Source organism: Bipolaris oryzae (genome assembly GCF_000523455.1).
Source record: "Bipolaris oryzae ATCC 44560 unplaced genomic scaffold scaffold_63, whole genome shotgun sequence".
NCBI classification, from domain to species: Eukaryota; Fungi; Ascomycota; class Dothideomycetes; order Pleosporales; family Pleosporaceae; genus Bipolaris; species Bipolaris oryzae.
This window is the reverse complement of record NW_006911339.1, coordinates 22,937-50,429: the sequence shown is the minus strand read 5'-3', so window position 1 is coordinate 50,429 and position 27,493 is coordinate 22,937. Positions and strand designations below refer to the sequence as shown.

The 27,493-nt window shown below is 51.1% G+C and overlaps 13 protein-coding genes across 13 annotated transcripts; 4 read left to right on the top strand and 9 right to left on the bottom strand.

Annotated features, from left to right (window-relative positions):
* Window positions 1-411: 411 nt before the first annotated feature.
* COCMIDRAFT_5214 (uncharacterized protein) lies at window positions 412-1,974 on the top strand (the record flags this gene model as incomplete). The annotated part of the gene is made up of 2 exons (XM_007689672.1): window positions 412-1,035; window positions 1,210-1,974. 2 exons carry the CDS (start codon window positions 412-414, stop codon window positions 1,972-1,974), a joined length of 1,389 nt encoding a protein of 462 aa, XP_007687862.1.
* Window positions 1,975-3,688: 1,714 nt separating this feature from the next.
* COCMIDRAFT_36686 (uncharacterized protein) lies at window positions 3,689-4,631 on the bottom strand (the record flags this gene model as incomplete). The annotated part of the gene is made up of 2 exons (XM_007689688.1): window positions 3,689-4,351; window positions 4,401-4,631. The coding sequence occupies 2 exons, from the start codon at window positions 4,629-4,631 to the stop codon at window positions 3,689-3,691; spliced, it is 894 nt and encodes a 297-aa protein (XP_007687878.1).
* Window positions 4,632-5,175: 544 nt separating this feature from the next.
* On the top strand, window positions 5,176-6,310 carry COCMIDRAFT_5212 (uncharacterized protein; the record flags this gene model as incomplete). The annotated part of the gene is made up of 4 exons (XM_007689671.1): window positions 5,176-5,206; window positions 5,303-5,483; window positions 5,538-5,926; window positions 6,033-6,310. 4 exons carry the CDS (start codon window positions 5,176-5,178, stop codon window positions 6,308-6,310), a joined length of 879 nt encoding a protein of 292 aa, XP_007687861.1.
* A 355-nt stretch (window positions 6,311-6,665) lies between these two features.
* Window positions 6,666-7,081, bottom strand: COCMIDRAFT_36684 (uncharacterized protein; the record flags this gene model as incomplete). Its single annotated transcript, XM_007689687.1, has 2 exons — window positions 6,666-6,815; window positions 6,851-7,081. 2 exons carry the CDS (start codon window positions 7,079-7,081, stop codon window positions 6,666-6,668), a joined length of 381 nt encoding a protein of 126 aa, XP_007687877.1.
* A 308-nt stretch (window positions 7,082-7,389) lies between these two features.
* Window positions 7,390-7,548, bottom strand: COCMIDRAFT_95108 (uncharacterized protein; the record flags this gene model as incomplete). Its single annotated transcript, XM_007689706.1, has 1 exon — window positions 7,390-7,548. The coding sequence occupies one exon, from the start codon at window positions 7,546-7,548 to the stop codon at window positions 7,390-7,392; it is 159 nt and encodes a 52-aa protein (XP_007687896.1).
* A 585-nt stretch (window positions 7,549-8,133) lies between these two features.
* Window positions 8,134-10,068, top strand: COCMIDRAFT_95174 (uncharacterized protein; the record flags this gene model as incomplete). The annotated part of the gene is made up of 1 exon (XM_007689705.1): window positions 8,134-10,068. One exon carries the CDS (start codon window positions 8,134-8,136, stop codon window positions 10,066-10,068), a length of 1,935 nt encoding a protein of 644 aa, XP_007687895.1.
* A 740-nt stretch (window positions 10,069-10,808) lies between these two features.
* On the bottom strand, window positions 10,809-11,854 carry COCMIDRAFT_95101 (uncharacterized protein; the record flags this gene model as incomplete). The annotated part of the gene is made up of 2 exons (XM_007689704.1): window positions 10,809-11,588; window positions 11,729-11,854. The coding sequence occupies 2 exons, from the start codon at window positions 11,852-11,854 to the stop codon at window positions 10,809-10,811; spliced, it is 906 nt and encodes a 301-aa protein (XP_007687894.1).
* Window positions 11,855-12,712: 858 nt separating this feature from the next.
* Window positions 12,713-13,006, bottom strand: COCMIDRAFT_95077 (uncharacterized protein; the record flags this gene model as incomplete). The annotated part of the gene is made up of 1 exon (XM_007689703.1): window positions 12,713-13,006. The coding sequence occupies one exon, from the start codon at window positions 13,004-13,006 to the stop codon at window positions 12,713-12,715; it is 294 nt and encodes a 97-aa protein (XP_007687893.1).
* Window positions 13,007-13,704: 698 nt separating this feature from the next.
* Window positions 13,705-16,122, bottom strand: COCMIDRAFT_95122 (uncharacterized protein; the record flags this gene model as incomplete). The annotated part of the gene is made up of 6 exons (XM_007689702.1): window positions 13,705-14,070; window positions 14,148-14,728; window positions 14,776-15,038; window positions 15,094-15,531; window positions 15,581-16,002; window positions 16,075-16,122. The coding sequence occupies 6 exons, from the start codon at window positions 16,120-16,122 to the stop codon at window positions 13,705-13,707; spliced, it is 2,118 nt and encodes a 705-aa protein (XP_007687892.1).
* Window positions 16,123-16,416: 294 nt separating this feature from the next.
* On the bottom strand, window positions 16,417-18,285 carry COCMIDRAFT_26233 (uncharacterized protein; the record flags this gene model as incomplete). The annotated part of the gene is made up of 9 exons (XM_007689679.1): window positions 16,417-16,645; window positions 16,747-16,853; window positions 16,966-17,125; window positions 17,333-17,404; window positions 17,469-17,601; window positions 17,704-17,774; window positions 17,823-17,960; window positions 18,003-18,132; window positions 18,237-18,285. The coding sequence occupies 9 exons, from the start codon at window positions 18,283-18,285 to the stop codon at window positions 16,417-16,419; spliced, it is 1,089 nt and encodes a 362-aa protein (XP_007687869.1).
* A 3,857-nt stretch (window positions 18,286-22,142) lies between these two features.
* Window positions 22,143-22,337, bottom strand: COCMIDRAFT_95138 (uncharacterized protein; the record flags this gene model as incomplete). Its single annotated transcript, XM_007689701.1, has 1 exon — window positions 22,143-22,337. A coding segment is annotated over one exon (195 nt), but the record flags the coding sequence as incomplete, so codon positions are not given.
* Window positions 22,338-24,090: 1,753 nt separating this feature from the next.
* On the bottom strand, window positions 24,091-24,456 carry COCMIDRAFT_26231 (uncharacterized protein; the record flags this gene model as incomplete). The annotated part of the gene is made up of 1 exon (XM_007689678.1): window positions 24,091-24,456. One exon carries the CDS (start codon window positions 24,454-24,456, stop codon window positions 24,091-24,093), a length of 366 nt encoding a protein of 121 aa, XP_007687868.1.
* Window positions 24,457-24,718: 262 nt separating this feature from the next.
* On the top strand, window positions 24,719-26,012 carry COCMIDRAFT_95113 (uncharacterized protein; the record flags this gene model as incomplete). The annotated part of the gene is made up of 5 exons (XM_007689700.1): window positions 24,719-24,842; window positions 24,898-25,082; window positions 25,147-25,304; window positions 25,355-25,613; window positions 25,665-26,012. The coding sequence occupies 5 exons, from the start codon at window positions 24,719-24,721 to the stop codon at window positions 26,010-26,012; spliced, it is 1,074 nt and encodes a 357-aa protein (XP_007687890.1).
* Window positions 26,013-27,493: the final 1,481 nt, after the last annotated feature.

The following is a 27,493-nucleotide window of genomic DNA, read 5'->3' as shown; positions in this document are numbered from 1 at the left end:
TTGTTGGCCTTGAATATGCCAGAATGCATGATGATCATGCGTGTTGCATCGAAGGCTTGGGCTATGTCGCGTGGTATATTGCAATAGGTTTCACTCATGCCAAGGACGCAGCAAATTTGAGATGGTAGGAAGTCTAGATCCCTTGGATATTACGCATTAATACTCCACCACTTGACCAGCAAAAGGATTTAAAGTATGGGAGTGATGAAGAGATGTGGCTAGGGATTACTTTCACATAGAACATATTATAGCATCTACGTGGAGATGGAACAGAAGCAGAAAACCAAACATCAAGCTGGAGAAAACTCTTCCGGCAGAGAATCGAGGTCAAAGGTAGAGCGGTTCTGGTCTAAAAGTGGAAAATTTACACGTCTAGTGATGTTCCTACTCATCGGCCTTGTCCTTCTAGCCATGATCGCCTCCGCCCTGATTATCTACACCGCCAACAACGATTCCGTCACGTCATGGTCGGTCCCAGCTGCTGTTGTACTGGCTATCATATCGTCGTTAGTCAACATCTGTCTAGGGACTATTTTGTCGTTCGGCGTCACAGTCAGCTGGTGGCGAAGCGCGTCGCGAGGTACCACGTTGAAGAGCTTGCATCTGATCTGGGAGCGCGACATGGGCGCTACTTTCTGGTCAGCTATAATATCAGGATACGATACGCGCAGAGTTGCGGTCGTGGCCATCCTGGTTGCGGCGATTAAGTTTATGAACAATCCACTACTACAGAACGCTCTAAGGACGGAGGGAAAAGAGGTGGTAGAAATGATTCCAATGTATATTGAAATAGTTGATCAGATTCCGGATGGGTATCTCGGGAAGCGGAACGGCATGGTCGAACCGTATGGGATTTCAACGGCACTCGGAGATCTTGGAGCTAGAGCACTTCGAGGCTGGTATCGAAACCAGACCGCGTTCAGCATTCCCGCACACATTTCGGATCTCGAAGAGTGGGAGAAGATTTGTCCAAGGAAGACAGGGGGCACTTGTGGTGGATTCGCTTATCCTATCAATAGCACCTGCCGGGCAATGGTCCGCAGCGCCGGAATAAAGTTTGAGTGCGAGAGAAGTAACAGAACGATTGATTTGCGAAAGTATATTGGCCAGAGCGTTTTCAACATTTCAATCACTCGAGCCAGACATCCTAACGATCCTGGTCTCCTTCTCAATACCGGATATCTTACGAATGTCAACGAATCCTGCTAGGGTGTATTGGAGTCCGATGAATGCTTAATCCAAGCGGCGACGGTGGACATTTCTATCAGTCTTCAATGGTCGATCGTCAAGGGTCACGGAGAGCCACGACCCATTTCTGTTTATCGCTCTGGCGGTGACCTTGCAGATGCCCCGAAAGACGCCAAGGCTGGACCTCTTTCCGGCATCGGGTATGCAATTGGTGGCTTCTTCCGGTCCCTTTCAACACTGGAGGACATCAACGCTGTCGTATCGGACCATATTGCCACGACGTTTTGGGCGCCTAAGTCGCACCCGGAGGGTTGTGCAAACGAATACCTTCGACCTACCGAGGACGTAATTTTTGCCATGCAAGAGTTCATGGCTCATGCCTCGATCTACGCCGCAAGAGTCTCCAATGGCAAATTCCATCGAAACGTCACAATGGAGAAGTTCACTTCTACCACTGTGTGCAAAGCGGACTTTCGGTATTTGGGGACCACTCTGACAGTTATATTTATTGGATTGGTGACTGTTGTAATACTTCTGTGGGACTGGTGGAGTCTCGATCGATTGAATGTAACACTGAGTCCTGTGGAAACGGCAAGAGCCTTTGGTGCGCCAATTTTGATGTCTCAAAGACAAGAATCTGGAGACGTGGAAGCCATTCTAAAACGGAAGGGCCACTTGAAGGTTAAATATGATGGCGATGTTATTGTTGCAACTAATGTGGGTGATGGAGCAGATGTGGAGTTGAGTCTGCTGGAGGCGCAGAATCCGTGGTATCGATCGGTCTAGAACTATGATATACAGCGGTAAATAGGTAGAGGTAGGTGTATAGTTAGGTTGCCAAGAGTTAGGTAGAGGTTAGGTTAGGTAGATTATTATTCAATTAAACACGTTTATTACAGCTTATTAACATGGTTTTATACTCTCTACCTAGAGGTAGGGTAGTCCCTCCACCAAGATTTGTCCCTCCGCGACGTATATTAGATAAGTCAGCACTAAACACACTTACAGTATACCCTAGAGATAGTTCCTTAAGCACACACGCCCTTAAAGTAACGCTGACTCCATCGTCTAAGATCAGAGGTTTAGCTTCAACAGCAGCATAGTAATAATATCTAACTTTTATCGCTAGTAACTATCTTAAAAGACTTTATTAGTACTTATATTCTTAGGGTGTATATAGCTGACTGCTATATAGTATGTCTTGTATAGTGCTAAAGGTTTAGAAGAGAAAGTGCCCTATTACACCGTACGTCTCGGCATGCTTATGTGGATAGATTTAGTTGGACAACTACGCAGCTTCACGATTGCAGCGCGATCTTGGCCACTATCCCTATCTATGCTACTTACTCCACTATTGACGTCTGTCTCTTCGTGACGGATATGACCTACTTCCTAACTGCTTTATGCCTAGTGCTTAGCTATTATATGTAACGAGTGTCAGCTTTACGAGGAGTATACGTGTACCATGTTCCACCCCGGCATCATTAATATTCATAGCGTTAATTATGTAGTATAACTAGTTGGTTAGCTTTTCAACCCCTGTCCTTAGATAAACCCCTGTCCTTAGGTATTTAACGGCGCAGAACGCACGCCATCTTTTCTAAGAAGGATCAAATTCCATTCCAATATCTCTACAACTACAAGTCGCTATGCTGAACTTTAAGATTGCCACCGCCCTCTTAGCGCTCACTATCTCCATTTCAGGAGCCCAAGCTCAAGCCGACGCCAGGGTACGTTGCCAGGAGACCTACGCTACCCTTTCTCTCTCACAAAGTCTGACTGAAGACAATTAGTGCAATGGTGTAGGCGACGATTGCAGCCGTTTCAATGACCGATGCAATCACGACGCTTCCTGCCAGTGGAACAGGTTTGTACAACCGAACGGGTGGTTCTGCGGGTGTTAGGATCAACGCTCTTTTCAGTATAACGCCTCTTTACAAATAACTAGGTATAGCTAAAAAGCTAACGTCTGTCCGTAGTTAAGTCATATAACACTGTTGCAGGCTACGCAAGGCCGCAGAAGCAAGGAATTTAGCTGAGCCGAAGCAACAAGCCGCTGCAACGGCAACAATGATGTACTATATCAATAAGAAATAGCAATGGCTATGTAACATGAACGAGGATAGTAGATAGCGAACAGAGCAAAACTAATTATTTTCTTCCCCCACGACCCCGTGTTTGCGTGAGCAACTCTTTTTTTGATAGACTATCAGCACTAGCGCACCCAGAATCTGTATATCTAATTATTGCGCAGTGTATCCCGCAGTGTGTTACAAGTATGTATTTACCGATTGCCTTAGCTCCTGCTGTCTTATCCATCTTTCATAACTGTCTATCCCTAGGAGATTTGCAACGGGGTGCCCATCCTATTTCCTCGGCGAAGGTTACACTACACTATAAGATAGAGGTCTATATTAGTAGCGTGCTTAATTTGCGGGTCACGTGGCGTGTTGATTCGGGTTGATATTATGTAACTCGCTTTTCTCATGTACACAAAGTCTTAGACTCTTCGAATGGTAAATGTCATGAATCTTGTCCCAGCAGGCACAAGCCTAGTCTTCATTCTTTTGGACAAATCTTCTTCACCAAGTACAGCATCGACCTTCCATTCAGTCCCAGTCTCCTCACCAACTTGCTTCCACATATCCCTCCATGACTCGGGGTTGTGCCAGAAAGCAGTCTGATCCTTCATAACATGTGAGAAGGTGCCCGATTTGGGCTGACCTCCTTGACGCCCAACGATCAGAGCGTTGGGCACTGGTTTCAATAGCTGAACAACGCGTTTTGCTGCCTTGAGCTGGCCATCCCAGTCGAAAAGATGGAAGAAGGCAGCTGCGTTGATAATGTCAATCTTGCCATCCAGCTGCTTCAATTGAGAATCGGCGTCAAAAATGTCGGCTTCAAGAAACTGCGTCTTTAGAGTCGACTTGTCGAGGAACATGTCATAGCCCAAGTCCCAAAAGGTCTTTTTGAGGTCCGACGCGTAGGTGTTTGTTGACGGGACGCCGTCATGAACCAGCTTGCGGATGTCCTGGCCCATGCAGCAACCAAGGTCGAGGAATTGCTCTCCATCCTTGATACGTCTGACGACTTCCTGGTAAGCCGGTCCTACTCCGATCGAGAAGTTGAGGAAGCCCCAGTTGCCCAAACATGGGTAAGGAAACTACATGAAAATGTTAGTGAGGCTACTATACGTAACAAGACCGGCTTACTATCTTGAAAGCTTCGTCCCTGACATGCTTGATGTGCGCTACGACGTCAGGCGACGGTACCTTGCTATAGTTCTCAAACAGGTCCCTGACGGCTGGTTTGGGCTCTTCAACATCCTTCGTGTACCACGGTAGTAGTTCGGGATTATCAACATAAGCTTTGGTTGCAATGATCTGCTCGACCGCACTGCGCTCCTCCTGTGTGGCGTTTCTGTTTGCGGCTTGCTCGGACATTTTCGATTTGGACAATTTTGTTTGTGGAGACGACAGCGCGATTGATGTTTGCTGTCCAATGCCCAGTATCCCTCTCTTTATATGTCTGTCGATTGCACCTGTCTGCACCACCCTCATTATCAGACATTCGCGCTTGCGGCGCCCTCTACATCACGTCGGCTCCGTGACCAGCCCGATGGTCCGCAACATGGCTGCCTGGCCATAGATACAATAGCAAACTGCATTATGGCGCACAGTCGATCGCCTACGTATATGGAAGAAGAAGACCGGGGAAATAGGGCTTTGGGCGGCTGGACCTACCTAGTAGGAGGGTGGGGGATGGCGGGGCAGTTCCGCCCGCAACCAGTGACGTGCATCGATCTGAAAATTGTGCCCAACCAACGCAAACACTGGAAAAACTCAAAACTCGGCCAAACTGAATCTCCCCATACATATCCGTTGGTGGCTCTGTCAATCCTCTATCTCTTTCCGCATTCGTTACTCCAGGCACATCGCACCTCTCATACACACCCGTCTCGCCTTTACGCGTACTCTTCTTAACAAAATGCCTTCCATCGAGCACCCCACCATCAAGGGTAAGGCGGCACACTTTTTCTTTCGCGAGATAGTACCCAGCTGCTTGCTGCGCGCGTCAGTAGTACACAGAAGCAATGGCTAACTTATGACCCTAGATGGCTGGTTCCGTGAGATTTCCGGCATGTGGCCCGGTCAGGCCATGACGCTCCAGGTCAAGGAAGTTCTTCACCACGAGAAGAGCCAGTACCAGGACGTCCTCATCTTCGAATCGACCGACTACGGTACCGTTCTCGTCCTCGATAACGTTATTCAGTGCACCGAGCGCGATGAGTTCTCGTATGTTGCACCGTACACAATGGCATGCATACACATTGGCTGATGGCACCATAGCTACCAGGAGATGATCACCCACCTCGCCATGAACTCCCACCCAAACCCCGAGAAGGTCTTGGTTATTGGCGGTGGTGACGGTGGTGTGCTCCGTGAGGTTGTCAAGCACGACTGTGTCAAGGAGGCTGTCCTCTGTGACATTGACGAAGCTGTCATCCGCCTCTCCAAGCAGTACCTGCCCGGCATGTCCGTCGGTTTCGAGCACCCCAAGACTACCACCATCGTTGGCGATGGCTTCAAGTTCCTCGAGGACAAGAAGGGCGAATTCGACGTCATCATCACCGACTCCAGTGACCCAGAGGGTCCCGCTGAGGCTCTGTTCCAGAAGGCATACTTTGAACTCCTCAACGGAGCGCTCCGCGAAGGCGGTGTTATTACCACCCAAGGTTGTAAGCCCTCTCTCAACCCCTTAATCTATGTCCGCCTTTCTTCAGCGACTTCGATGTGCCTAACAGGTGTTTTTCACGGCCAGAAGCTAATGTTGTTACCGTGCAGCTGAGAATCAGTGGCTCCACATGCCCCTTATCGTCAACCTCAAGAAGGCTTGCAAGGAAGTGTTCCCTAACGTCGAGTACGCATACACTACCATCCCCACCTACCCATCCGGCCAGATTGGCTTCATGGTCTGCAGCAAGGACGCCAACCTCAACCTCAAGAAGCCTCTCCGTAGCTGGTCTGCTGAAGAGGAGGAGTCGCTGTGCAGGTACTACAGCAAGGAGATTCACGAGGCGGCTTTTGTTCTGCCCACCTTTGCTCGCAAGGCTCTCCGATAGGTGCCTCACCTGCAACTTTTCCTTTAGTTACGGCTTCACTAGATACCACGACATGTCAATGGCTATAAGAAGACTGCAAGGTCATGCACATCTGTACACAAAACAAAAGTCTTCAGAATTTCAGCAACTATTTCGCACTGCGCACAGGCTAGACTCTCTAGAACAACCATCGGAGCTGATCAAGAGGCCACAATATACAATACCTAGCTGCAGCGCCATACTTTGATCTCTCTTACTATCTCCTGAATTTGACCCTATGACCATCGTTCACTTGTCAATCTTATCTGACACACAAGGGACGTATCGTCAGCAATTTATTGACTGTATGTATCACAAACGCTTCAAAAGGCTACTGTCATCTGCCAGTGTAGCGGTAATCGAGTCTTCTCTCCCCAGAAGCGCTGGGGAAAAATGACAGGACATGAAAGGTGCATGCATTCAGGTCGACGTTCAGCCAGTAAGACGCACGCGTTTCAGCACGCAGCGTCAGGTAGACAGCCGGCAACTGGACGCAAATGCCGCGGGCGGGCGCTGCAACACCACGGGCTGCAAACATGAGCCCATTGTGCTCTCTACTATACGCGACATGTACCACAACTGGCCATGTGAGGTGTATGAAGTGTGTGGGCCGTCGGTCTTGACGGCAAGCAGGTTCATGCCGTATCCTCCCGCTTGATCAAGTTGTTGCGAAACTCGGCTTCTAGTAAGGAGTGAGCAGTCTGGCCCAAACTGTCCCTGTACCAGAAGTCGATCTGCATCAAGGTGGTCCATTATAGATAGGAGTAAGCTAATCTACATCTGGAACACTGCGTCCAAGGAGAAACTCCTTTGTTGTGCGGCAGCGCAACCTGGCATGTTTGCCTGAAAGCGTTTGTTCTGAACAACACGATGGGAATGACCCGACGCATGGCGATGAAGTGTGGATCAAACCCGGAGGGTGTCGCTATGAGCCGATAACCGGGACAACCATGTACATACGCGAGGCCTCGCTCACCGAATAACTTTTCTCAGCGCTCTCGAAGGATTGTTGGCAGTCGAGAGGCATGGCCGTCTGATGGAGCGTGCCTAATGAGACAGGTTCACAGCTGATTCTGGGCCGCCTGAGGCACAAAGGGTTGTGTGTCAAAGCTGTAGTTGGAGTGTGGTCTTGTTCTATGTTTGGTAGAAAGTCCGAAGGGGCCCCACGAGTTTTGTGACGCGCGAAGTGTCACAACGACCCGGCGGGTTAGCCGCAACATAGTGACGGTAACTTTGTTTGAGGCTGGCGCGTGGGACCGTGGTGTGGCTTTGCTTCAGAATGGCGATGGCAGCGATGTTGTGCAGACGTCAAATCAATATAGAACGTCTTGCATCGTGCCTAATAGTTGCCTCAACCTGCACTACAGCTTTTTTTCTGTATTGCGCGCTCGCCCTTCTCCCACGCGGCTTCTCGTCTCGTCGCGTGCCCTTCTTCCACTCTCTTCTTTTCCCCTCTTCTTTTTTTCGCTTCATATTTTCATTGGTTGAGCCGGACTCTTCCTTCGCCATTGTCAATATCTCCATCTCTTGCAACCAAGCAGCCAGGACCAACACGATTCACGCCCATGCAGTAGCACACTTGACAGCCTCCTCTGTTCTTTCTATTTTGTATTCGCCCACATACTTCGATTTCCCTCGACCGAATCGTCTGGCTACGTTTCTCCTTCGTTGTATATATACATTCCCGCGGCAGCCGAAATCACGAGCCGAATTTAATATCTCATTTGCCAAGTTCGGAGGCGGTTAGACACATTCTACTGGCGCCGGTTCAGCAAAAACAAGGCATACTACTTAGTTGAGCGACAATGTTATCGGCCACTTCCAAAAATGGGGAGCCGTACAGCCCGGCGAGGGTGCACCCACTCCTGTCGCCACGGACCAACTCGAATTCCTCCGACCTTAAACCCGTCGATGCCGACGCACCATTAAATAATCTCAAACGCCCAGAATCGCCCCAACCTCCGCAAACCAGTGTCCACTGCCCGTTGGACGCACCGTATAATGCATCCGTCACAACCGCTGAGATCGGCGGTCCCTCCGCTGTAACACAACAACCAGCCAGTCTGACATCAGACGAGTATACTCGAAACCGATCTTCGACTGCCATCAGTACCTCTTCCTCCATCGAAAACCTCTCGGTCTTGCCGCGCTTACCTTCCTTTGGCGAGAACCGCACCCGAAAGCATCGCAAGAACGCCTGTTCCATCGACTCGGCCATTCCCCGCCAGACTATTCTCAAAGCACTCCAATCCCGACCCCCACTTCTGGCAGAACCCATGGATCCAGCCACGACGGACGGTGCTGGCGACGCGCGCAAGAGCGCTCGCTCTAAGAGCATCACCCAAGCGCAGCTTGCCAAGGCCATCTCCGAACTCGAGCTGAACGGGGGAGATATGTCTGCCAGTAAGATGGCAGCGCTTGCATCGCCTTGCTTTTTCCACAAGAAGTTTGACAAGGCAGTCAACCTGGGCAAGGTGCTTGAGGAGATGTCCGAAGACGAGACAATCTCGCACTCCAGGCTCATGCAGACCGCATGCAGTGTCCGCGAGGTCTCCAAGCAGCTCCAGCGCCGTCCCATCAAAATGACAGTGCGCAATGTTATGATCGTCACCAAGGCCCGCGACAACAACCTCGTATATCTTACGCGCGAACTGGCAGAGTGGCTCATGACCACCTCCCGCTATGGATCGGATGTGGGCGTCAATGTTTACGTTGACCACAAGTTGCGCAAGTCGAAGCGCTTCGATGCCCCCTCCCTGCTGGCAAAGGACCCCCGCTACGAGAACATGCTTCGCTGGTGGACTCCAGATCTCTGCTGGGAAACCCCGGAGATCTTCGACCTTGTGCTTACGCTCGGTGGAGACGGCACCGTCCTCTTCACTTCGTGGCTCTTCCAGCGCATTGTTCCCCCGATCCTGTCCTTCTCGCTCGGCAGTCTTGGTTTCCTTACCAACTTTGAGTTTGCACAGTACCGCTCTGCGCTAGACAAGATCATGTGCGAAACGGGTATGCGCGTGAACCTACGCATGCGTTTCACTTGTACCGTGTACCGTTACCAGAAGAATGCTGCCCAAGGATCGCCTCAACACATCGAAGCTGAGCAGTTTGAGGTCCTCAACGAGCTTGTCATCGACCGCGGCCCATCGCCCTACGTCTCTAACTTGGAGCTGTACGGCGACAACAACCTGCTCACCGTCGTGCAAGCAGATGGTTGCATCTTCTCCACGCCCACTGGTTCCACCGCATACTCGCTCTCAGCAGGTGGCTCCCTTGTCCACCCCGACATCCCTGCCATTCTCCTGACCCCCATCTGCCCTCACACCCTGTCCTTCCGCCCCATGCTTCTCAACGACAGCATGCTTCTCAGGATCGCAGTACCTCTCAAGTCGCGCGCCACCGCTTACTGTGCATTTGACGGCAAAGGTCGTGTTGAGCTCCGCCAGGGTGACCACGTCGCCATCGCAGCCTCTCAATACCCCTTCCCTACTGTGCTCTCGCAACCCACCGAGTGGTTCGACAGCATCAGCCGCACCCTGCGCTGGAACTCGCGCGGCGCGACGCAAAAGGCGTGGGACGGCGACGAGGAGGACGGTGAAGAGGATGAGGAGAAGGAACCAGACTTCGATATTGACTTTGACAATGACGACGTCGATCGCGATTCCGGGTACAGTGCTGAAGGGAGCACCGTGGACGGCAGGGGGAGCCCAATAAGAAAGGGTGTAGTACTACCTTTCTTGTAAAAACAAAGAAAGGACTCGGTGAGCTTCATACTATGCCTCCCTTTTTGCTCCTGCTGCTAGGGCCGGTTCCTGGGTGGGCTTTTTGGCGATTTCTTCAAATAGGAGTCTTTAAATGCCGTGTTTGTCACATAAAGCATCTTCAGCACTCTTTATTTATTTTTCGATTTTTTTAATTCTTGTCCTTCGTTTGCATAAAGAAACTTTAGTAAATATGTGAGTGGAGGCAAAGGGGAAGAGGGGTGTGTGTGTTTGAACCCAAGATATCCTTAGAAAGCACATAAGATGCTCAGAGTACATAGAAAACAAATGAAGCGACTTCGAATTTCGTATGAAACCATTGCTGCTTGAGCTACTATACCTTCTTCACCCATTGGCGCATTTCTTTTGTCATGATGATTCACTTTGGTGCTTTTTGACAAACATTTTGTGCCTGTAGGTTCTTAGACACTACTTTCCTAACATACTTTTCCCCCGACAGCCTAGTCACAATTGTAGTGTTGGATTAGGGTTGAATCATTGGGGCAACTAAGTCGACAACGGCTCATAAGCATGATGGATAGAGATCATATAACTACTATATACACAGATACCATAACTCCCATGGATTTTTCTTCCTACCCAAACGCATCCTTCTTAAGCAAAAGAAACAAAAAAGAGCGCCGCCAACCACCTTTCCTTTCTCGCATCGTCATCCCAATATGAAGCTATAAGAGCTTCGGCCAGGCTCGACTGTACACCACTTACGCCCCATTCTTATACCCCAACCCCCCAGCCTTGACATCAAAATCAATCAGCTCATCCATCCCACACAGCCTAAACAACTCGCGGGGCCCATATCTCCTTCCATCCTCCTCAACACTCTTGACACTACCCAGCTCCTTCATCTGCTGCACCGCCTTGCGCACAGCCGGGTACACGACCTCGCAAGCCAACAGCGGGAAGATGGCGAGTTTGTACCCCATCTCGCGACACTGCTTGACGCCAAAGTCCGGCGAAACGCCGCCAGGAACGTTGTTGAAGAGGCAAGGAGTCGGCGCCATATCAACGCAGATACGTCTCGCGTCCTCAGCCGTCGTTACGCCTTCCAGAAACGCTACTTCAGCGCCCTGAGCAACAGCAGCACGCAGCCGCCTGAGCGCCTCGTCATACCCAAACGACTGCAGCGCATCCGTCCGCGCAATGATGACGATATCGCCGCCGGACTCGTCGCGCGCGAGGCGCGCAGCGCGGATCCGGGCTTCGAATTCGTCGATACTGACGAGTTGCTTGCCGCTCAGGTGGCCGCACCGCTTGTTGACGATTTGGTCTTCGAGGTGCAGGCCTGCGACGCCCGCGCGGATGTATGCGGAGACTGTGCGTCCGACCATGACGGGCCCGCCGTAGCCTGTGTCTGCGTCGGCGATGAGGGGAGTCCGGGGTGAGAGCGAGGCTAGCATCGAGGCGTTGGCGAGCATGTCGTTGAAGGTTGCGATGCCCATGTCGGCGACGCCTAGACGTGACATTGTTGTTCCTGCGCCTGTCTGTTGGTCGCAAGATGTGTGGTTAGTCGTCATGTAGTATGATTACATGGTGGCATGCAGGGACGGTTCAGGGGAGAGTAGGGTAGTGGGGTAGTAGGGCAGTGGGGTATGGTGCATTGGACGTGGGTGGCATGGCGTACCATGTACAAACAGTCAACGCCTTCTTGAAGTGCTATGCGTGCTGTGAGGCCATCGTATACACCGGGACATGCGATGAACTTTTCTGGATCCGCGAGCATTGCTCGGAGTTTCTCAACGGCTGCCATCTTGATATTCTTCCGTTTGTACAATATCCCTCAAGTATAGCCAAATTCCTTCCTTTCTTCTTTTCCCAGCTTATGTGTTTGCCTAGCTCTTTCGTATATCTTCTGCTTTCATATGAATGTACGTTGGTTTCGAATGGAAGAAGAAAACGACCGGTGGTCGAAGAAACGTTGTGCAAAAGGACGCAGCGTAATCTTATTAGAGTTGGTAGTATTATTACTAAGAGGAAGTCTGTTCATTAATGGTTAGCAACAAGTCTGTGAATGGAGTTTATCAACCAAGGCACGACAGCCTTGAGTTTGCCCTCCACTGACCAGATCTCGCTGAGTCTCGGCGTATTGCGTAATGTGGTTCTTTGTCAACCAAAGACGTTGAGAAGGAGTCGTCGTTTTCTTATTCCTTCTTTGGAGCCTGAAGAAAAAATGTAAAGACCCACAAGCATGAAAATGATCTAAAAAAGGGAAGCGGTAGCTACATGAAGTCTTCAAACTAGGTATACCTCCGTCCAATATTGCGGAAATCTGCGCAATAAGAGGCTGTTGGTTCGATCGAGACTTCGATCGTAAACCAACCGGAGAAAACTCCTTACAGGTTGCTTTGGCCTAGTTTGGTATGTATCGCGCTGACATTGAAATCCTACGGACCTAGTACAACCGTGTGGACAAATGATGGTGGGAGTCCAAGTTGCTCATCCTAGTAAATCTTTGTGAGTGGCTTGCACCGATCGCCTTTCTCTTGGTTCTGTCGGTCAAATATCCTTGAAAGCACAATCGGATAGGGCGCAAAACGGAGACCAGTCAAGTAAAAACAACCTTTCAATTGAAACTTCTATGATTACCCATACAACTGGGGAAAACATTTCAGCTAGGCTCCACAAACGGCAGCGGATACTCCATCCGCATGTGAGGAATCCATGTGATGGTCACCCCGCAATGCATCCTTCTCGCTGACGTAGCGTTGCTTGCCGAACTTCGCCGGTAGTCTGACCGATACGGGCGCCTCACTCGGGACCTCTCACTGGCTGGGCAGAAGAAGCGTGCAGAAAACAGTTCGGCTCCGCCGATGTCTGGCGCAATTCCTCGTATGCAGATGGTAACATCGTTCGAGAGCGAGGGATGGAATGACCCGATTGGTATGCTGGCCGATGCCGACATATGTACATGTGCATAATCTGTGGAATTCCGCGAACCGAGAAGCTAGATTTAATTTAAGTGAGCCGCTGGCCAGCATAACGGCAAGCATTCCACTTTCGATTCATACTCGACCTCCCTTCTGTCAACTCTTCCGTATCATTGGTGCTGTGATGGCCAGGATATCCGGTTCCAATCGAAATAGGCCATAGGCAGATCTGTTGTGGCTCGATGGGTGTCGTCTACTCTTTACTGTCCTGTACCTCCCTTTCACTCTTGGCTGAATAACCCTTACCAACCAGAGAAAATAACCCTTCGAATGTACGGACACATCTCCAACACAAGATGACGCTCCAATCGAGTGGCCTCTTCCTAACCCGGACTTTGGTCTTCAGCAATTCAACGGTAACCAGGACACCTGCTGCGACCGTTACTTGTTTCAGCGCATCCGGGTTTGCCAATGTCATCGCTCCAATCTCTTCCATCTACGCCTTCTTATTTGGTCGTGCTCCAAGAATCGTTGGAGAGATGACCGGATATGCAAACCGATCTTTCTTTTGCTCAACGACTCTTTTCGAATTACGGTCATACTCGTTCAGGCATATGATATCTGCCTATTTCTAATACCGATGCAGTCCAGGATCTGCATTTGTAAATCTTGATAGCTCCCGACTCCTTCAGCCCGCCAAATCACCACAGGAGCACATCTGAGGTCAGAGAATCTAACCATAAGTGTACCCCATGTTCGGTGCACCACCATTTACAGGCATCATGGGGTTCATGGATCCAACCGGAACATTCGGCACTTCGGCATTCGAGAACTCAAATCCAGCAGCCCAATCATAATCCGGGAATTGTTCCAGTACAGGTGGAATTGCGTATTCTTGGCTATCCCAAGAGTCGAAACCACCACCCATTACTGATGGGTCGGGTTGTAGTTGAGGGTTAACTAGGCTTGGATCGAATTTGGTTACTGGAAGCTGGGCCCTCAGGGAAGGATCTGTCAGCTGTTGCTGTTGCTGTTGCTGCTGCTGCTGCTGCTGTAATTGTTGTTGGATCTGTTGCTGTTGCTGCTGCTGATGTTGTTGCTGCTGCTGCTGTTGCTGTTGGTGTGACATATATTCTTCGCCTATTTGTCAGTTACTAACGAACCAAAAGAGGTGACCAGATACTTACGAGCTGCATTCTGCTGAGCGGCATCGTTGGCGACGAGTGACGACTCTTCGCCGTTGTAAGGATTTTGCATGTTGCCGAATTCTTCTCGCCAGTACCAAAACATGTCATAGCTGACGCTCATGCTCAAACGGGTGCGCAACCTCAGGTATAGCGATTCCACACGTCCGTCCTTCTTTCGGAAGACCTTATCACTGCTCCACAGGTCTTTCATGATATGTGCAGTCCGGAAATGAACATCTCCTGGTTGCAAAGACACACTCTTCAGGAATTCGTATGCTTGACTAAAAGCTCTCTCGCCTGCGACCAAGTCTAGGTGTTGCGCGAGTGGACTGCGAACGAGCCTGAGAATCGTAAAGCCAGCCAGTGTGATGGATCGGTCGATGAAAGACTGCGATACGGAGGACAGGATTGTTTTCGTGGCCGTTTGCATAGTTGCTGCTGACTGGATGACCGATATGCACAATGCATAAAATCGAGAAAGACCCTCAGCATCAGGTCCAGGATTGGTTGGGTGAGCAAAGAAATGGAAGGCCATGACATGGATACGAGCACAGCTAAGTTGCAAGGTGTCTATTCGGTCAGTGAGCAATAGTCAAGCGCGGGAGGAAACTACTCACCAAGGTCGCTTGGGGATGATGGGGCCGAGCTGAGAAGCTGTGAATCGAATATGCTAATCAGTGACCGTAGTACGCGGACATCGCAGTGGATGGACTGCAAATTGATTTTACCCATTGCAACCATCGCGCGCATGAGGATAATGTAGACTTTGTGGAGATACTGCAGATCAGCTGGGAGGTAAGGAACCATGTCTTCACGCTCTTGTTCGTCTCCATCGAAGAAAGACTCGGCAAGAGGTGGTATGCCTTCAACACAACTCGTTCTACAAGGCGTTAGCCAAAAGAAACCCCAAGTAACGCATATAATCCGAAACCTACCTTATAGAGACGATGACACAGCACAACCAGAGTCTGGCGCGCTGCACCTTGAGGGATTGGTCCTTCTCGAGGGGCGTTCTGGCAAAATCCTGACCTACGCCCGCAATATGCAGACCAATTTGTGTAGCAAGATGTACCGCTGAGCCACACATGAGGTGTGATGTATCTTTGTACATTGAGTTTGTGGGTAATCTCCATGTGCAAAGGATCAACAAGCCTTGGATGATGGGAACCTGTGAGGTGCGTAATGCCATTGAGGAAAAGGCAAGCTGAGTGACAGGCTGAGCAATTCTCTCAAGCACCTCAGGATAGTCAGAATACCGCCGGGCTCCTGTGACAATGATAACCCAGAACAGAAACGGCGACTGATCGTAGTAATCATTAGGGGCTGTGCTGGGGTCAAGAATTGGAAACAGCGGGTGATATTGGGTGAAGTAACTATGGCAAACGTTAGCGGAGGAGAAGTTAGACATGGCATTTAACCTACAGTGCGAAACAGTCGTCAATTCGTTTGGAATCGAGGAGGAATCCATCTAGAACACGCGGGATAGTACCCTGGCTGTCTGAACCTTTTCTTGTGGGAGGCCTTGAATCGAAAGCTGGGGACATGGAATCCGACGCGTCGGTTCTCCCTGACGGATCGGAATATGTGCCGGAAGCATGTTCAAGCGGGGTATAATTCTGCATGTCGACATTTGGCGAGGCGGTCGAATGGGGATAGCTTTGGTCGCCGGGGGCCTGGCCTTGCCTCATGTTCCATCGCAACTCCTCCAACTCCCGGCGCATCTCAGCCTTTGTCTGGCGCAAGTTTCTGGTTGATGTGGGAAGGATGCGACATTCCAAACCCATCTTTTTGCAGCGGCCGCATGGGTCATGTGGGACCTTGTGCTGCTCAACATCGCAGCGAATCTGTAAAGTCAGTTTGTTGTCTGTTTGGCGATTGAGGGTGTCGCGCGTCGAAGCGAGGTTGAGGAAAAGTACCTTTTGCTGGCGACACTCAACACATGCTTTGCGTCGTGGAGTAGCCATGGGGGGCTGATTCATCTAGTTTGTATCCACACGTTTCTGGCGAGTCGCAGCCCTAGGCTACCGTTGATATTCCGCGTCTCAATCGGCGAAAAAAGGCACATAAGAAGGTATAAGGGTAAGGGAACTTCGCCATGAGCTGAAGAACCGCATCCGCAATTAGCACCTTACGTCGTCATCGGGGCGTGTGTGCAGCGGTGCGAGTCGGATGGCGGGGGAATGGGACCGAGTATTGGACCGACGGAGATCTTTTTCTCTTGCTTGCAGGACTCGAAGTTTTTTTTCAGCAGCCCTCCCCTAGGCTGCCTCGCCTTGTGCTAAATGTTTTCTGTTAATAAGCCGCCATGGCAGACCACGGTCGTGCGTAGCGAAGCTAACAGGCCTTGATGTCTGTGTGGAAGGGCATGCATGCATAGCGACGACACGCGATTTTGCAGGCTCCACTCGGGCTAGCCATGTCAAGACTAGTGCGTTTTGCGTAATCCGCCTCAACTCCGTATCCCACTCGCGGCCCACGTCGATGCATCTGTAGAGTGAACGCATCGCCCACGGCAGTCAGCCAGACACGGCGCCTCCTGGCCACTCAAGCTTTTGGCGATCTGCAGCTGAAGCGCCGTTTTGCCACACCTTGTCGCAGCAGCAGCAGCAGCAGTAGCAGCAGCAGCAGCAGCAGTAGCAGCAGCAGCAGCAGTAGCAGCAGCAGCAGCGCGTCTTGCCACCCCTTCTGCCCGCCCCTCTCACCACTTGCTCTCACTCTCAACCGTATGGTGCAACTGTCACCGCCACCGCCACCTCGCTGAGCCTGCCTTCAAACGTGTTTGGTGGGCCGGGTCAATGCAGGCGTACCTGATCCTCATCTTGCACGAGGTCTCTTGCCCCTTTGCAGCCTAGGCCCTTGTCGGTAGCTTCATTTGGTGGGCGGGCACTATCCATCCGGTGTGTCCATGGACGGGCTGGGCAAACTGACTTCGTACGACGCCTTACCATGACCGAAGCTATCGAAGGCCTGCGCCACACGTTCACCAATGACTACCTAGGGGCGACATTGAAGCTGAACTCAACACCGCAGTATCGGATACTGTACTGACACGGTAGTTCCAAGCCTGCCCCAGCTCCAAGGATCATCCGACCCATGGCCGCTATGCGCTAGTTGCCTTGCCTGACGCGGCTGCACACGGCAAAGCCACACCTCCAGCATTGCAAAACCACTCACATCAAGCCGTCTTGCTGTCTCAAACAGCTCATTTCATCCTGACCGACTCTAGCCGTCTCTACTGTCTCCACACTGTACACAAATGTTCCGTGATGGCTTCCATACCTTCTAGCCCAGGGTCCTCCGCAAGCCACACCGCCGTCCAACGGAAAGTTTGGCGTCCACACCTTCCCTTATTCCCTTCCTTTCCCCCGCAAAGTTCCGCGGACTCTGTCTTGGTGTACACATGCAGTGCAGATCGCAGCGGACTTGCAGATCAACCACGCCATCTTGAATGTTATCAAGCAGACAGCCAATGAATGCTCTATCCTAGCTGTCACTCTGCCATTGTAGATCCAAACGCACACTGGTTGAGCGGAAGGTGTACTCACGGAGATGCTGGGGAGGTTTCTCGGGACAGGAAGTATCCTTCCTGCTTACACTAAGGCAGTGCACAGTGCGTCTGAAGGCCATCAGGTGCGGACACTAATATTGCTTTATCTCAGCTCACGATCTATGGCCGGTCCCTTTCCCCAGAGACACGATTCGGAGGAATCGATCCCATGGGCCTGGGAAACGGTACCCTTTACTTTTTGGCTTCCTGGGCATCATCATACTAACCCAAAATACCTCACCTTTCTCCGAGCCACTATGTGTATGTGCATACATGATTTTACAGTAGAGTACTTACATCAAGGTGTAGGCGAAGACGGAAGAGAATGCAGGCAGTGGAAATTGAAAGCCAATGGGAACCACCACACCATCATGGAAGCTCCCTGGTTTTATAAAAGGGGCAACCGGCTTGTCTCTTTCCGATACCGCTGGCATATGCATCTACTCTCTATTAAGTAGGTATATGGGCAGCCATCAACATGTCAAATCGCGGTCGGTGCAGTAGCTTACACTTGGCCTTTCTGCAACGCACCAACGTAACACCGTGACCATGTGGGTCCCATATTCTCGACCATGGTCATGGTAAGTTCCGGGCCTCACGTCTTTCTCTCTCTGGTGCTGGTTTTTACTTTGCGGCCCCCCCTGAGGGCAGCTCCACACAAGCTACTGCAGACTTACTAGCCTCGCATCGACACTTATTGCCTAGACCACGTGGAATGTCTTGCGTGCACGTTGATGTAACATGACCAGACTAAACCGGATCCATCGTTCCGTGCGTTTGGCCACTGGATTCTATCCGCGTGCCCGAATTGCAAATCACTAAGCAACTAATCGTTCTCCCTCCTCGGAACACTCGACGACACAAAGGCCTTTTCACATGTACATCGAAACGGTCTACCCCATGTAGCCTTTGAAACACTCCCTTCATCATTTTTACCCCTTTTCCCCTCCACGTTTTCATGATGTGATTCTACGTACCCCGTTGTTACTCAGCATGCACATAGTCACAGGGAACCCCTGATGGCCCGCTTGTTTCAACAGCACCATCATCACCCCCATACAAACAACCACACACACCCACACACACACCCACACACACCACTCAACAGATTCCTCAAACCCACCCATAATGAAATCCATCGCTTAACCTTCTTCCCTTTCTCCATCTCATCCCCCATCCCACCTAACTCGCAGAATCCCTCTAATCCCCTTTCCCCCGCACTTTGTCATGACGTACCTCGTACCAATCTTTTCCGCAACATGGATAACCCATGCCAACACAAACACAATAAGACACAACCAAAGACAAAGCATCCTTGACAAAAGAAAGAAAAAAAATCGAGTACGATCGATGCAGAGATGATGTTCTTGTCCGACTGTTTTTCTTGGCGCTTTTGCTATTTTCTCCTTCTTCATCGTAGAATATATATATAATATGACAGCATTATAGACAGTTCATGGGAGGGTGGGTGTGTATGTGTGTGACGTAGGGGTTTGTTCTTGAAAGCTTGCAGAGTAGGTTGTTGACAGTACGAAATGTGTGATGTATTTTGGTATGTAGACACAAGAGAAAGACTATCGATGTTGAGTACCGGCATGCTTCTTTTTTTTTCTCCTTTGGGGGGTTTGAAATGACTGATGTTCTGGATGGATTCTCTGTGGTTCTCATTATTTCACAGAATTTTGTGAGACAGTATCACTGGAAAATAAAGTCAAAGGTCAAAAGCTGTGGGTCCATGCCTTTGAATTCATCAGCCAAAGTACACATCCGATGAGAGCTGCTCATCCTACTATCCATGGAATGACATGTATGGCTCTCAACCCCACTCTCCATCTCTAGCTTCTCTCATACAGCATCATCGAGCCTGGTGCACATGGCCAGTTCACGTGGCAACGGTAGCCAGAAGAGTCTCGTACTTGTTCTTCCAGTAGGCGGTGTCACCGTTGTTCTTAGAAGCCTTGGCTGCAACGAGGTCCTTCTGCAAACCTTTGATGGTTTCCTCCTTATCGAGTGCATCCTTGCGATACTGCTCGGCCTGCTTGTACGTCGGAAGCATGTCCTTGTATTCCTTGTACGAGCGCTTGGCTAGTTCGGTCCACTCTTCCAACATGTTTTCGAGAACGGCGATTCTCTCGGCCTGTTTGTGAACGAGGTCGGCGGTATCGGAATCAGTGGGTTCGACTGCCTTGCTCAACGACTTCACCCTCTTGGAAAGCGCCTCCTTCTCAAACTTGGCATTGCTCAACTCATCTTGAGCCGCCTTCAACTGGCTGGTAAGACTGCTAACAAGCCCTGACAACTTTACGTTTTCATGGTCGAGTTTGGCGACTTGGTCGTCGATATCGGTCAGCTTGGCCAGGCGCTGCTGCAACTCAGTGTTTTCTTTCTGGAAGCGTCCAATGTCATTTTTCAGACGGTCAATCTCTTTGGATTGCTCTTTGAGTTCCTGGAATGGGTTAGCTTCATCTGCACTTGAATAGTCTAATCATATGTGCATACCGTGAACGCCTTTGCATGTTCTGCGGCCTGGTTGCTGTATTTCTCGCTCAGAATCTTGTGCTCTTTTTTGGCTTTGTCGGCATCAAGCCTGGCGATACGTTCGCTCTCCCCCAAACCAGTGATTTTTGTCATAAGGGCTGCGGTCGTCTTCCTTTCTTCAGCGAGTTGGCCAGTAATCAACTTTAGCTCTTCGGTAGACTGTTCATCTGCTTTGGTCTTGCCTTGATGTTCTTCGAGTTTCTGTCGCAGCGCATCGACTTCTACAAGAAGCTGTTTGTTAGAAGCTACGAGAGTCTCTAGCTCCTTCTGCATAGCATCGGCCTTGCGTAGGTCTTCAGCCTTGGTGGCATGTTCCTTCTCGAGAAGCTGCATATACTTGTCCACTTCAGTACGGAGATTGCCTTTTTCAAGCGTAAGACGCGAAACACGTTCCTGCAGGGCCTCAACATCTTTGATTTTGGTGGCAGTCTGCTCTTTGTATGCGTGGAATGCTTCGTGGTGCTCGAGGATCAAATCATGTTGAATGTTAACCTGTAGTCATTTCAAGTTAGTCATTTCAAGTCAGCAAGTGCCGTGAGCGTGCGAAATCTTACAAGGGTGAACTGACCTTCTTGTGCTGAATGCTTAGCTCGTGCTGCGTATCTTGGATCATTCGATTCATCATGGCAGTGTGGTACAAGCTGATGTTGTTGCGTTGCTTATCCAGAAACGTGGGCAATGCCGCCTTTGCATCATTCATTGCAGTATGGAGCTTTTCCAACTCACTCCATAGGGCCTCGACGGTGGCATTGCTCGTGCCAGGAGATGCCTCTCGAATGAGGTGGAGTAAACGGCGAGTGTTTGCAACCGTGCTCGAGACGACCGTGGACAATTTCGCAGTATGCTGGTTCACCTCATCATAGAGACTATTCCCACGGGCAATGGCAAGTTGCACGGCAGAATCGTGTTGTTCTACATTTATTGCATTAGAATGGTTCGTTTGCGAAAGTGCAGTGTGCTTACCAATTGCGGTGGTGCTGCCGCTTTTCGGAGTGGCGACAGGCGACAGGAAAGGCGTGGAAGCGGCCGAAGATGACTTCTTCTGTAGCGGACTGGCATATTTTGAGTTTTCAAGAGCCATTGGACCACTGTATGAATTTGCCGACGACATGTCTACGAAGTGCAGCTTTGCATATGGCGGTTAACAGGAGCCAAATTTCTATAGTTCTGTAACATACCTTGAGTACTGTATGCGCGAACAGACCAAGTGCCACTGCATAGACTGTGGGATTTGGTTACAAGACCCAGTTGGTCTGAGTTGAGGGTGGGCTGTTGTGCAGAGATGGTGAGGGTTGTTGGTGACGTGTAAGTGTAGGTGAGGCTCGTGCTGTGTTTACACTGCCATGGTGAGTACTAGAAGGAGCGCCTCTCACCGACAGGCGACGATATCAAAGTGGCTGCAGCAGAACAAAGCCTCTCACAGTCAATAGAAATATATGGACAGAGAGGGCACAAAAGGTCTCATGATTAGCAAAAATTGCAAAGTGTGGGTTGACCTCAGCTTGCAATAGCTGCAGAGCGTGCCGAAGGTAAGATCACAAGACGGCCGACACGCAGATTGTGTAGAGCCAAAGGATAGCTAGAGAATGTATTGCCTGTAGTATCTCTAGATACAGGATGGTCAATGCACTAGATACGATATATTAAGACACGAGTTGGTAGAGCAGAAGGCACGGCATGTCAAGATATGTGGTACGAGAAGTAACGGTACAAGAGATGGCGGAGATGCGAGGAGAAGGCCAAGAACTGGAATTGAATGAGTGCCATGTGCGTATATACCAGTGGACAGTAAGCTCAGAGAGGACTGCTAGAAGCTTAAAGATGATCTAGAGTGGTACATATGTTGGATACTTGGTAGATCAGTGAGCATCATTGTTGTTCTATTAGTCATGGTGGGGACTAGCAGGCATGCCGACCTTTAGCCAGAATACGAGATGTAATAACACACAGTAGTAGATGGATGGATACGCATGTGAGTAGGTATGCACATGGCAAATGCAGGTTCACACGGGGCCTAATCTCCACATGGGTGGCGAGCCGTGCAGATGAATGCAGCCAGAGGAACCAAAAAAAGCAACGGGTCTCAGTCAAGCTGCAAGGGAATATTGAGGGGTTGAATGTCCTTTCCGGAAACAAGCATGGTGGTTGTGACGGGTGGGGAAGCGAGGAGAGGGACGGAGAAAAAGCAAACGAGTAAGTAGGCAGTAGAGGACATGGGCGGCGTGTGTCAAACAAGGAAGACGGGTGGGACTCCCATTCGGCAGGGTTAAATTGTGTCGCTGTAATCTCGGCATGTCAGTGGTGACAGGAGCGTCGACAGGACACTTGTGTCTCGATAGGGAGCGTGCCGAAGTGGCACTTAGTCGTGCACCATGCAGCCTCCCGATCGTGGCAAGACAAGCCGGTGGTCCCAAGCGAACGACGGCTCAGCGCAGGGCGGCGTGTGACGTTTGGCGGAGCGAGCAGCGAGTGGAATGTGCGGGCTGATGTGGAGGGGGCAGGCGAGGGATGATGGGAAGAGTTAAGAGTGGCAGTGGCAGCGGGTAATTTGCAGGCATCCAAGTAAGTAAGTAGTGCGTAGTGTGTAGTGTGTGTGTAAGGGGGCGGCGGGCACGGGAGGACCTGTCGACGGTACCCGCAGCATGGGGCGGATGCAAGAAGGGGAAGGACCCTCGATGACATGCTGGGCGGATGTCTGCAAGCACACAAGCACCCAAGCACACACATGTAGGCGAGTGAAGCAAGCAAGCAAGCAAGCTAGCACCATATGTAGCCATGGACGCATCCAGGCAAGAGGAGAGGGGAAAGCAGTATAGCGGGTGGGGACTGGAAAGAAGCAGCCCTTGTGCTCGGGTCGGCTCAGGAGAGACGAGTAAGTAAGTAGTGTATGTACAAGTATCTTCCCAGATGTCTGAATGCAGGCAAAAAGGTGGGCATGGGAATGCAGCGACGGAAAGGTGGACACGGACAAGCATCTGGTTGCCGTGGGTCCACTTTCGGAGAGTAGGGTTGCGGATAGGGCCGTCGTGTGTTTCTGCCACTGCCCTTTCTGTCGCTGGATGCGCCACCCACCCGCCAGCCAGTCAGCCAGTCAGCCAGCAAGGTGATCTTAGCACAGCTTCCTTGCCCATAGTAGACTATGTCGGTAGGTATGGGCATACTACTTACACCACCACACGTGTGGCACACGCGTAGGTGTAGTCGGCTGCACAGCACTGCCCGGGACACGCGGCTTGGTTAGCAGGGCCAAGTTGTGTGTGGTGAATGCGAATGGGCGGACATGGGCTGGCGGGCTTCAGCATTGGGGCGGCGGCTTTGGCTGGTGGGACTGCTACTGGCAGTGAAACGTCGAGGCGGCCGCATCCTCTTCCCCAACCGCACCCACGATGCTGTCGCGCCCGCTGATTCGCCCGCTTGGCTTGGCCTGCATCCCCGACGCAGAGCCTGGCGACTGGCGACTGGCGACCTTTTTTTTTTTCTTCCTTGACTTCTTTTCCCGGCCAAGGCTCAATGCAATGCGCATGCACTTCACAGCGACCGTCAACAGTGGCCGACACCGACGAGCTGCGAGGGCGAGCATCGTGCGACTCCGCCACCCTGGGCCTGCACTGCTGGGCGCCGCAGCCGAAATCGATCGTCGCACCAGCTTCCCGTGTCTTGCGCGAACAGGTCCATGATTGCACGCTCGCAGTTCCCAGCGCTGCTACCGCCGCCGATCGCTCCCCCAAGTGGCATCGACGTGCCGGACGACTGACCACGCCGTGCACGCTTGACCTGCCCTTGGCTTGCCCTTGACTGCCCTTGACTGCCCGCGTCGCAAAAGAACATGTACGCGCGAACATAGTACTTAGCACTGCCCGTCCTGTCCACCCCCCCCCGGCCCACCGTCGCCGCTGCAAGACGAGCAAGGACCGTCAACACGAACGGCGAAGATCAGGGATTCTTCGGCACCACGTTCGTTATTTCTCAGACAGCCCAGGCCTATCTCGCGCCAGTCTGCCCAGCTCCTCTCCCTAGTGCCTCGATGGCAAATTGCATGCCGCTTCTTTTGTAATTCGTCCTCTTGCTCTATCCACCGGCACTGCCTCGTTGCTTCTTCGTCTGTCTCTTCATCATCACCATCGCCGCCGTCGCCCCCCAACCCCGTCGTCGTTTGGTTCGTCCCTCGTTGCGCACTGCCCTCCTCGCCTTGCTCGCTAGCCCTTCTTACCATTTCACCTTGGGTTCCCCAGTGCACCCCTCCACCAAACGGTAGCGCCGGCACTCTGTCATTGTATTATGCTAGTCACGGCCATCCAAGGCCTCAACTGACGCCCTTAGTAGAGTAGGCATTTGCCTGTCAGCCCACTAGCCGTGTGCTTGTCTGTGCATCATCCGTTGCGTCTTTATCCCGCTCCATCGCGACTGCCCCCCCCCGACAACACAACTTCACCTTCTCCCCCCCTCCCCGTCCACATTACATGGCACCAGCAATCATGTGCTTTGGACGGAAACCCTCGACTGCGGACCCAGAGTCTACCAAGAAAAATGCCGAAATAGAAAAGTCGCTCCGCACCGACAAGAAGCGGGCGGAGCGCGAGGTCAAGCTGTTGCTGCTCGGTATGCATGTCCCCACCAACCACAAAAGTCCACTTCGATTGAGATCAGCGTCCAGGTGCCGGCGAGAGCGGAAAGTCAACCGTCCTCAAGCAGATGCGAATCATCAATGCTGGTGGTTTCCAGGGCATGGAGCGCAAGACCTGGCGCGCTACCATCTTCAACAACCTCGTTTCCGCCTTCCAGACAATCTTCCAGGCTATGCAAGAGGACGACACCGACTTTGAAGATGAAGACAACATCGTACGTGTCCGCACGCGCACGCGCACGCGCACCCTTCACCCACGTGTTTACTAACCAAATATAGCGCTACTCTGAGATGGTCAACGCTGCGCCCGACATTGGCACCGAAGAGCCCATGCCTGAGGAATTTCTTACAGCTTTCAACTGTCTATGGGCAGACAAGGGTGTGCAGCTCACCATACTCAAGGGCAACCAGTATGCGCTGCACGACAACTTGAACTAGTAAGTCATCTACACGACTTGCGACGCCCATCCACTGACACCCCCGTTAGCTTCTTCCAGGACATCGACCGCCTGTTCCAAAAAGATTTCCTCCCCACAGACCAAGACATTCTGCGCACGCGCTTACGAACCACCGGTATCTCCGAAACCATCTTTGAACTCGGCAACCTCACATACAAAATGGTCGATGTTGGTGGTCAACGGTCAGAGCGCAAAAAGTGGATTCACGTCTTCGACAACGTCCAGGTGGTGCTTTTCCTGGTTGCCATCAGCGGTTACGACCACGTGCTAGTAGAAGACAGAAATGGGGTAGGTCATGGTAATTCGTCCGCCAATGGAGCCCTTGCTAACATATACTAGAACCAAATGCACGAGGCGCTAATGCTCTTCGAGTCTATATCAAACTCCAAATATTTTGAAAAGACTGCCCTCATCCTCTTCCTTAACAAGATCGATTTGTTCGCTGAAAAAATAGCTGGAGGCATGAGCCCAATCAACAAGACTTTCCCCGACTACACCGGCGGGCCCACCGACTTCGAGGCCGGCAAAGAATTCTTCGCCAACAAATTCCGCAATCTCGTTCGCCAGCCAAAGAAGGAAGTCTACGTACACTACACAAACGCGACCGACACCAACTTGCTCAAGATTACAATGGCATCGGTACAGGACATGATTGTCCAGCGCAATCTCAATGCCCTGATACTATAATAATCACAACTGGTCGCCACGCGGAGGGCGGCCTGGACGGCCGTTTACACTACCCCCTGCAGACTGTACACGCGCCGGAGCGAGAGCTACAGTACATGTACGTCTGCCACTAATAGACCCGCCCTACCTAGGAGGGTCACAAAGAGCAGGACCGGACCACAGACAGGTTTTTCAGTGAGTTCCAAGAGAACGACATCCACGGCTCCTTTCTTTTTATACCCCTATATCTTGTCTTGTTTTCTATTCGTCTTCTACCACTGTACGACAATTTTACGATATAATCTCTTGGGTATTGTTAGTTAGCGAGTAAGTGGATTAGCATCTGTAGGCTTGTACAGTATGCAGCTTCCGGGTATAAAGCGTATACCCCCACCGGTCCGTGAGCGGATCATTGGAGGAGCGTCACACAGAAATCATTTCCTTTTGTCCCAGATTGAACTCTCCGGCACACACAATCTTTCTTGCATGCATCAGCGTCTACTTGGGTGGGTTTGTGCTGCTTTTTCTGTTTTGCCAGAGCGTAGCGAAAGGCTTCCCAAAAGCGCGAATCTATACAGATTGACACAAGGATTAGATTGGGGGGCCTGAGAGACCAAGACAGTTGCTAACCTTGCTTTGGTCTGCAGCCAAAGGCGAGCTAGCCTGTTTTGCTGTCACAGCTGCATGTCTGAGCATTACCTACTCACTTGACTACACATGCACCTTCAAACACTAGTATAAAATGCACTCTATGAATACATTGCTCAACTTCTCTATCAGGAAAGTGCCAAATAACCGACCCCCACCAGCTCCCCAGCCTCTCCCAATACAACATCACACTGGAACAATCAATCCCAATTCGTACAGGATCTAACTGCTAGTGTGTCATTCCTCTGTCCTTCACTGACAAAGTCCGTGCACGCTGTATTTACCCGTCAAAGTCTCCTTGCAAGTATGTTTGAATTAAAGCTGGGTCCGCGGAGGCCCTCCAACGTCTGTCCGCCTTTGCGGCGTGGTCCGGTAAGCTAATTACAACCAACGTTCAAGCGGTTAAGCGGCACGACCCGAGCACCAGCTACATAGTTTGAAGCGTTGGCGTGAGACTGGAGCTCGAGCGGTTGGACACTGATGGGTTGTAGCAACGTATGCGACGTTTCTGGCGCCTGTCAAGTTTTGACGGGGTTGGCGGCTATACAAGGGCTATGATATGGTTGGAACACCGCAAAGTGGTGTGATAGGAGGATAAAACAAGCGGCATGGCTGAGCCTGTGAAGAAAGAGCTACTGTACCTAGGCATAGCAATAAGTTGTTTGGGAAGTGGAGTAGTTCATGTCCAAAGGGTGATTCTACTCTATAGGTGCTATTGTGATATTGCGCCGTCAGGTCCTTACCTGGTCTCCACCATGGTGTCTCGGAAGAGCCTGCAGCAGGGCAAACCCAGCCATTCGTAGTAAAAGTTGGGAGAAACACTAATAAGGGAACCAGGTGATATCTCGTATTGT